The sequence below is a fragment of the Chrysochloris asiatica genome, unplaced genomic scaffold (genome assembly GCF_000296735.1).
Source record: "Chrysochloris asiatica unplaced genomic scaffold, ChrAsi1.0 scaffold00092, whole genome shotgun sequence".
In the NCBI taxonomy this organism is placed as follows: Eukaryota; Metazoa; Chordata; class Mammalia; order Afrosoricida; family Chrysochloridae; genus Chrysochloris; species Chrysochloris asiatica.
Genome location: NW_006408610.1, coordinates 2,582,781 through 2,591,194, shown reverse-complemented (window position 1 = coordinate 2,591,194; position 8,414 = coordinate 2,582,781). Strand labels below are relative to the sequence as shown.

The 8,414-nt window shown below is 52.4% G+C and overlaps 1 protein-coding gene across 1 annotated transcript in view; it reads right to left on the bottom strand.

Annotated features, from left to right (window-relative positions):
* The window catches only part of CSPG4 (chondroitin sulfate proteoglycan 4), a 36,214-nt gene extending 30,763 nt beyond the window's left edge, over nucleotides 1–5,451 (bottom strand). The window contains exons 1-3 of the mRNA XM_006866562.1: nucleotides 5,364–5,451; nucleotides 4,991–5,073; nucleotides 4,759–4,871 (exon numbers count right to left, since the gene is read on the bottom strand). Coding sequence (XP_006866624.1) covers nucleotides 4,759–4,871; nucleotides 4,991–5,073; nucleotides 5,364–5,451 — 284 coding nt within the window. The remainder of the gene's footprint in view (nucleotides 1–4,758; nucleotides 4,872–4,990; nucleotides 5,074–5,363) is intronic.
* Nucleotides 5,452–8,414: the final 2,963 nt, after the last annotated feature.

The following is an 8,414-nucleotide window of genomic DNA, read 5'->3' as shown; positions in this document are numbered from 1 at the left end:
AGGGTATATCCTTTGGTTGGTTGATGATGCATGGAGGGGATTTAACCATGGCAATGAAACCATATACAATAGGATGAATGTAAAACTAATGTTCTCCCATGTAAACTATCACATAATTCACAATAAAACATTAAAAAAACAAATAAGCAAACTACATTTTACTCAAAATCCCAATCTATAAACATGTTCATAAAATGGCTATGTGTGAATTAGGGTGTGGCAGGCATTCCCTATTCCAAGTTCAGCCGCATTCATGTGTAAAGCTGTGGAAAACCCGGGGCACCTCAGGACATACTGTGAAAATCTCTGCTTGGCTCAGTGATGTCTGTGCCCCTCTGTGGACCCAGCCCTAACTAAACTCAGCAGGGTGGTGGAGACCCCTAAAGAATGTCTGTCCTAGGGTAGCTGCTGATCCTGTGGGCAAGACGTTGACCCCAAACCAGGGTTCAAGGATGAAGGGCAGGAAGGCATGCCACCAGTTTGCTATGAGACTCCAGCTGGTTCTGGGCCCTGTTCCTTTGAACCATGGGAGGTGGGTGGGGATGGGGGTGGGGATGGGGTCTCTACAGTATGGTTGGGAGGGAAGGCAGCCTTTCTGGTGCCCCATGGCTGGTAAGCCATGAGACACAGGCTGAAACGGTTTAGCAGAACTCAACTAATGTACACCAGAGTTGGCAAGCTGGGAGGAGGCCCAGGCGTGGGCAGAAGTTGAGCGGGAAGAAGGAATAGTCAACAGGATAAGCACTGTGCCTGGCTGAGTGTATCCGTGCCACTTTCAGAATGTGGGTGAACCACCCCAACTAGCCGGCAAGCTACCACCTTCCATCTGAAACTTCTGTCTGAGGAGAGGTGGGAGCTTTCTTAAAGAGATATGCGTATACTTTCAGAACTGGGGAGAGGCAGGGGTGGCACCCACTGGGGGCAGGTATAGGAATACAGGGGCAGATCTGAAGCCCTCAAGTAGAGTCACTGAGCTTGAAGACCTGCCTCTTTCTTGCTGGGGAGATTAAGTCTCACTACTGATGTGCTCTAGGAAAGTCAGCTGTTGTTGGGGTGAATGTGAACATCATGCGTACCCAAAAGCAAGTCCCTGATTTTCTCTGAGCTTCAGTTTCTTCATCTGTAAAATGGGGATGTTTCCTGATTGCAGGGGTGCTGTGATGCTGCAGGACAACCCGAGTAGTGTCCACCTTGGTGTGCCTCTAGGGGCAGGAGTTCAGTTATAATGTAGCTCCAGTCTCTCCCCAGCTCTGGTACTGTAGTGATTATGAGTCGGGCTGCTAACCCTAAGGACAGCAGTTCGAAACTGGGAGTTCCCAGCTGTTCCATGGGAGAAAGATGAGGCTTTCTGCTCCTGTAAAGATCTACAGCCTCAGAAACCCTGTACAGAGTCACTATGAGTCAGAACCAACTCCACAGCACATAACCACCACCACCAGTCTCTCCTCTGTTTGAAAGAAGAGAACTAGAAAGTTCTCCCCAGAGAGAATCAAGTACAAAATTGCACATACAACTTCCGGAGTTTAAGGAGTAATTTAAGGAATCCCTGGGTGGTACAAAACAGTTAAACACTTGACTTCTAGCCTAAAGGTTAGAGTTTGAACTCACCCAGCGGCACCTAGGAAGATGGGCTTGGCATTCTGCTTCAGAAAGGCCACAGCCTTGAAAACCCTGTGGTCAGCTCTTCTCGGCTCACGTGGGGTTGCCAGAATCAGAATGGATTTAGCAGCGGTTAACAACAACAGTAATTTTGAAACCCACCCTAAGCCTGTGCCTGCAGAGTCCTAACTCTAGAAGATCTATAGAACTGGATATACAATGGGGCAGGGTATGTTGGAGGGGAACTAGATGGAGCAAGGAGTTGGGGAAGGGATGGTGAAGGGGCAAAGGGATCAGATACTAGTACCACCAGCCACAGCATCACCCTTCACTGGCTCCAGGCATCAAATAGGAGCCGCAGCCGAGTGCCCGCACCTCACCCTCACCCTGCTCTGACCTCCCCTCCAAGCACCTCCTAGTCTCACAGACCTGGACAGTCTGTGAGAGCATCTGTGCACAGTCTGTGCGTACTCTATACTTCTGTGCGCCCCATGTCTGTGTGTGCTAGTGAGTGTGTATGATAGGCTAGTTCTACCTCCTCTCCCCGTCCTCCCCCTACTGGGCAGCATGGCACAGTTCCCTGATAGAGCCTATACACTTCCTTTGCAGGCTCCACACCAGCCCCACTCCCCCATTGCCAGCAGCCTGGCCCACCTGGTGAGGCCCCCTTCCTGGTCCCCCAGGCAGGCAGTACTGAAAGGCCCTTCTTGTCCTGCCTGGGTGGGCGGGTGGACATTGGGGGTGGTGTGTGTGTGTGTGTGTGAGTTTTCTTGGTTCTGAAACAGCTTTTCCAGAGTCTGGGTGGGCTGAATCAAAACACACACATACACACACAGAATTTGCCCATAGTACCATAAATCTACTGCTTCACAGTGACCCTATAGGACTCTATAGGATTCTGAAACTGTAAATCCTTATGGAAGGAGTCAAGTTTCTCTCTCCCAAAGAGCCAGTGGTGGGTTCAAACCAATGACCTTTCAGTTAGCAGCCTGACACTTACTCCACAGCACTACCAGGGTTCCCCACAGTACCACTGTTGTTAAGTGCGGTTGAGTTGGTTCTGACTCATAGGGACCCATTATAAGGTTTCTGAAGAGTGGCTAGTGAGTTTGAACCTCCAACCTTGTGGTTCAAACCAACCTTCTAGTTGGATGCTTATCCTGTAGCACCACACCAATTTCCTCCAAGCCACTCTCAGAGGCAGCATAATCAAGCCTGGTTCAGTTCTTAGTACCTGCAGGATACCCCATCAGTTCAGTGCTCCCCACCTGAGTCCTCACAGTCTGCATTTTAAAGTCAGAGATGCCAGGGAAGGAAAGAGGTGTAGGAGCCACTGTCCCTGCCTGCTCTGTGGCCAGTATCACCTCCCAGTTTAGGTTATGTTATTCCCCATGTCTGGAATATCTTCCTTCTCTTTTTTGCCTATCCTTTAAGGATCAGCTCAAACCCACTCTCCTCCATGGCTTGTCTTTCTGCTGAAGGCTTCCTATAGGGGCTAGAAAGGCCACCACCACTCTAACTAACCCACACTACCACAGGCTCAGAGCTCTACCAGAGCAGGGCTGGGGGCTCTTTCTGGACAGCTGGGATTCTCTGTGGGAGTTAGAGTGCTTTTCTTCTCTGGGACCTCAGTTTCCTTGTCTGTACAATAGGAAGATTGGCCCAGATGGCCTCCAAGGGCACTTGACTCCTAGGCACCATGACCTAGATGCTCTGGAATGTTAATGAGCACAGGGAATCATTCCACTCTGGGGGTAGGGCCTGCCCCTATTGCAGAGACCTGGGCAGGGAGCTGGGTCAAGGGTGGGGATGGAGCTAGGTTGTTGGAGGGGAGCGCTGCCTGGATGGTGGTGGTGTACTGTGGAGTCAGTTCTGACCCATAGCAACTCTGCACAGAGAAAGCCTCATCTTTCTCCCGTGGAAAACACCAGCTGTCCCACTCCCTTCCCCATTTCCAAATCCCTCTTAAATGCAGGGATCAGTTTAATGCTCTAAAACTCCACTGGCACCATACACTCCCCTACCCTAAAACTTTTGTTGGCTCCTCACTGCCAACAGAGCTAAAGCTGTAGGCTTCATTCCGCTATTTATTCATTCTGTGCTCCAGCCCCAAGGCTCTCCTGGCTTCATGGTCAGAATATGCCAGTAAGCCAGGCTGCTGGCCTTCCTATCTCAACATTCCTCTGCTTATACCCATTTCAGTAAGTACTTTTATCCCTGCGAGCCACTTCTCTGGAGAGTGACCCCCTTCCTCATCCTCTACAGTTTGATTTAAGGAACATTCCCTCCTTTTTACTCCACCCTGCCATGCCCCAGCTTGTCCCTGAATTTCTCTTCTCTGTGCTCTGGATTTGAATCTGCAGACCCGACCAGGAATTGCTGCTGGAGTTTTAATGCGCTTTCAGCCTTCTGAATGAGTCCACAGTCAGCCTGTCTATTTCTGTATACCCCTCATTGCCTAGAGCAATGCCTACACATTGCTGGTGCTGAGAACCAATTTGAGAGTGGTTCTCAGAAGTAGAAGGAGGTGAGGGTGCTGGAATCGCCTATGGCTAAGACCTGGGGGCTGGATGAGCTGACCTCCCCTGTTATCCTAGATACATCCTTCTCACTTATGTAGAGCACAGGCTGTTGGTTGCTCAGCCCTTAGATATTGGGTGGGGTCCCTGGGGATAGAAGTTGGGAGCCTGGGGATCCAGTTCTGATTCACCCTGGTAGAGGGGGTCCTCCCCTGACTCATTTCCCTTCTGGGTACCTCGTGATGCCCTCCATTAGAACTGGCTTCCCCATGTGATGGGGAGAAGGGTGTGGCCTTGCCCCTAGAAAGGAGACTCAGGCCCTTCCTCTGCTGAAAGTTGCTCTTGGGAATAGTTCCAAAAGATGTAGGCTAAAGCACTGATTCATACATGGGTAATAATGAATGATAGGCCCTGGGGGCGAAGGTTCTTATGGCACAATTAGACCATGCCTTAACTAAAGGAAAAATGCTGTAATGGTAGGCTTTCTGGCATTGTGACAAAGAGGGGACATATCCCAGAGCCTCTCAGAAGGCAAGCTTTCATTCAGTCTCTGCTGGGGGTCAGACATCAATGCCAAGGACTGGGAGGGTGTTGCACAGATTGTTGAGGGACAGTCTTGGGGAACTAGCCCTGCCTTTACAAGGATGAAGTGGTCACGTCTGTCATCAGTGGAGTCCGATAGAGACTTAAGGAGGAGAGGGCAGGTGGGAGGTGGGAGGTGGCAGGAGAGAGGTCAACCAATCCAACATACACCTGGGAACAAGGAAAGAGGGAGCAGGAGCAACAGGGGGGGGGGGGGGAAAAGTTGGAGGAGATAGAGGCCGAAGTACGGCCCCTGACACGGGTGAGGCAGGGCGCACTGCCTAGGGTACTTGCTCTCCGCTGTCATTGTGGTCTCGGGGCAACAACAGACGAACGGAGTGCACGGAGCCTCGAAGGTGTTGTGGTGGCTCCACTGGGTGTGGGTGACAATCGGTGTACGTAGAGCCACGCCCTAGACAGGCCAACCCTTGATGCCCCTGGCCATACGCGCTGGACAACCTCGGATAGCCAGAGCCCGGAAAACCCCGGATCCAGAGCCTTCCGTGGGGTCCTGGGATCGAACTCTCGGAGGCTTCCGTCTAGGGAGGGTGAAGGGCCGGACCCTCGTCTCCAGTCTGGCGCCTCCCGTCCCTTCTTTCGATCTTAGGAACACCCCCACAGCTCTTTCTAGGCTGGGCCTGGGGTCTTAAGCCCCTCACTCACCTGCGGATGTGGGGTTCACCAACACAGCTAAGGTCAAAACCAGGGCCAGAGCGGGCGCTGGCGGCGGGGGCCGCGGGCTAGAGCGCATCGCGGCGGCGGGCTGGACGGCGAACTGGAGAGGCGCGCGGACTCTGGGCACCAGGCTGGCGAGTGAAGAGTGCGAGGCGGCGGGAGCTCTCGGGCGGCCCGCTGCCGTACTTAGCTCTGGGGGCGGGGCAGGCACCAACCCAGGCGCTCGAGTTTCAGGCCGCCCCGCACGGTCCGACCCCCCCACCCTCCCAGTGCCCCCTCCCACCTTCTTAAAGGGACCATGCTGGGCAGCTCCTCCCAGAGCAGTGGGGGAAAGGACCCTTACTTTTTTGTCAAACCTAAGCCCCTTTGCGGAGATTTGAGGCAGAAATACCAGAGGAAATTGAGTTCGAAGGCTGTGGGCCCAGATCCCTCAGCTCTGACTCGGGGACTCCCCAAAATCCCTCTGGGAGCAGGCCTGAGATGGGTCAGACCTCTCCCTCTCTTCTTTCCACCCGGCAGGAGAATAGATGCCCACCCGCCTACCCCAGCAGGCTGCCTTTAGGCTGCTTTGCTTCTGAGACCTCCTCAGGACTCTTGTTCAGACAAAGGGGCACCATTGGGGAGGACAGCTCTGTGCCCAGGACTTTTATGACCTTGACCTCTGCTGCCCCCCAGGGCCTCAGTGTGTCAAGGAGGGATGTCTTGGATTCTTCCACAGGACAGGAGTAATTCTCAACTCCATGATGTCATTTGTCTCAAAATAACCCTGGAAGGTCTGGGGAGGACCCACCTCCATTTTAAGGAGAAGGAAACAGGCTCAGAGCTGGCAGTGGCTCTTGTGTAACCCCAAGTCGAGAGGAGGCTTCTGGCCACTTGGGATCAGGAGCCCCTGGCCTGATCCCAATTTACTGGGCTGTCTTCTGAAAATCTAGGCCTGGGTTTAGCTCCTACCTAACAATTCTCAGGCTGGGGCCCTCTCTTTCTGGCTCCCTGCCAGACAACTTCAGTCTTGTTCTAAATAGAAGGAGAAAGGGCAATGTCATACAGAGTTTCTTGCACCCAGAGGCTCTGCCTAGCCCCAGCATCATTGTGGCCTGGCCTTGGTTTTTCTATCCAGCAAATGGGTAGAAGAACACCTTGGTGTGCTCTCTCACTTGCTCCCCTCCTCCATTTAAGTCCCTCCATTGACACTTGTCAGCTCCAGGCCACCCCCCACCCCACATCCTCTACCTCCTCCCCTTGATTGATGATAGACCCACCATGTGTATAGCATTTGATATTTTGTCATGAAACTAAACCCCATTTTGCAGATGAAGAAACGGAGACAGAGAAGAGAAAGTCCACAACTGCTAAGGAATAGAGCCAGATCTTTGATCCTAAGCCCAGTCCACAGCACATCATGATGGTGTAGTGGTTATGAGAACTGGTCTTAAACCCAGACAGACCTGGTTCAAATCCCAGATCTCCTACTTAACTGTCCAACCTTGAGTAAGGTGCTTCATCTCTCTGTGACTCAGTTTCTTCACTTTCAGTATCAGGTTTGTGAAGATGAAATGTTTTAATGTACCTCAAGTGCCGAGCCCAGGCCTGACATACAGGAGGCACATGAGTAACTTGTTTACTCCATTTCTTTTATCTCTGTCAAATTCACACTAGCAAAGTACTTAACGGTTTGCACACACCTTTACACCTATCACCTCCTACAATGGAAAGCCAGCTCTTTGTCAAAGCATGTAGTGAATGCTCCTGGTGTGGCATTGTAGGATAAGCACTGGGCTGTGAATCAGGTCGGTGGTTCAAACCCACCGGCTGCTCCTTGGAAACCCCACACAGGGTTGCTATGAGTTGGAACCCACTCGACGGCATTTAACGACAGCAACGTGCTTGACTAAGAAGCCAAGTTGCTGCTGTCTAAGGGGATTTTGGCAGACCTAAGAACTTCCATCCGGTCACCTCAGGAGGCCTGGGGCTGAGGCTTTACCCAGCTGGCCTCAGTAGCGATGTAACCATTGATTCCACATTTGTCCCTTGTTTTTCCTTTTTCCCCCAGTCAGTAATGCACCTGGTCCTCATTAGGGGCTAATTACTGGCCAAGAGTGGGCTGTGGGCCTGGGGCTGGGGTGGGGGTGGAGGGGAGAACAGCTTGGAAGGCTGCGTTTAGAGGAAAAGAGCTCTCATTTTAGGAAAGAAGGAAGGGGAATGCCTATGCTTTTTTATGAATCAAAAACTTGGGTGGAAATTCCCCCCCCCCCCCCACTGTCTTTGCCCATCTTCACTGCTCCCCACCCACACAGATCTATCCATCGCCTCCAGGAGTGGTTTGTCTGTCTGTGGAGCCTCTAGACAGGGAGTTCCCGCCCACAGCTGAGATTCAAGTTGGGATTAGCTGGGAGCCTCTCCCTGCCTTGTTGCTAGCTGAGGAGAGAAACACAGGCCCGAAAAATAATGGCAACCGCCACGGCAGGCATAACCCGGCCTGCGTGTCTCTGCTGGAGCTCCCAGTTTACAAAACAGTCATCTGGTCTCTTGACAACCCTATAAAGTGTGTGTGTTGGGGGACAGTGTTCCCTTTTCACAGATGAGGAAGTTGAGGCTCTGCATGAAAAAGGGGTGCTGGGGTCCCAGTGTACACAGGCCTGCAGACCTTGCTCAGTCTGCAGGCCAGGCCTTGATCCCTACGATCCTGAGGGGTGTCATACCAGGCCAGCTGACAGAAGTTGATATCCTGGTGCCATTTTAGAGTGAATCCCTGACTGCCTCCCAGAGCAAAGGACATGAGAAAGGGCCATGCCTGTTCCTCAGTTGTCCCCTCCCATCCTCAGAGAGCTCCCCCGAGGCCCCTGTGGCCCTAGTCCTGAGGAGAGCTGGCATTTTCAGGCTGGCTCAGGCCTTCTGCCATCCAACCTTTGTTATGACTTTCTCTGGCTTAGGTTGGCTTGGTGTCCTTGGTGACCATCCTTGACTGCCCCTGCCTCCCTGACCACATCTTACATTCCTCCAAGAAGACCCTTGGTCTCCCTCAAGCACTCTGACCTTTCC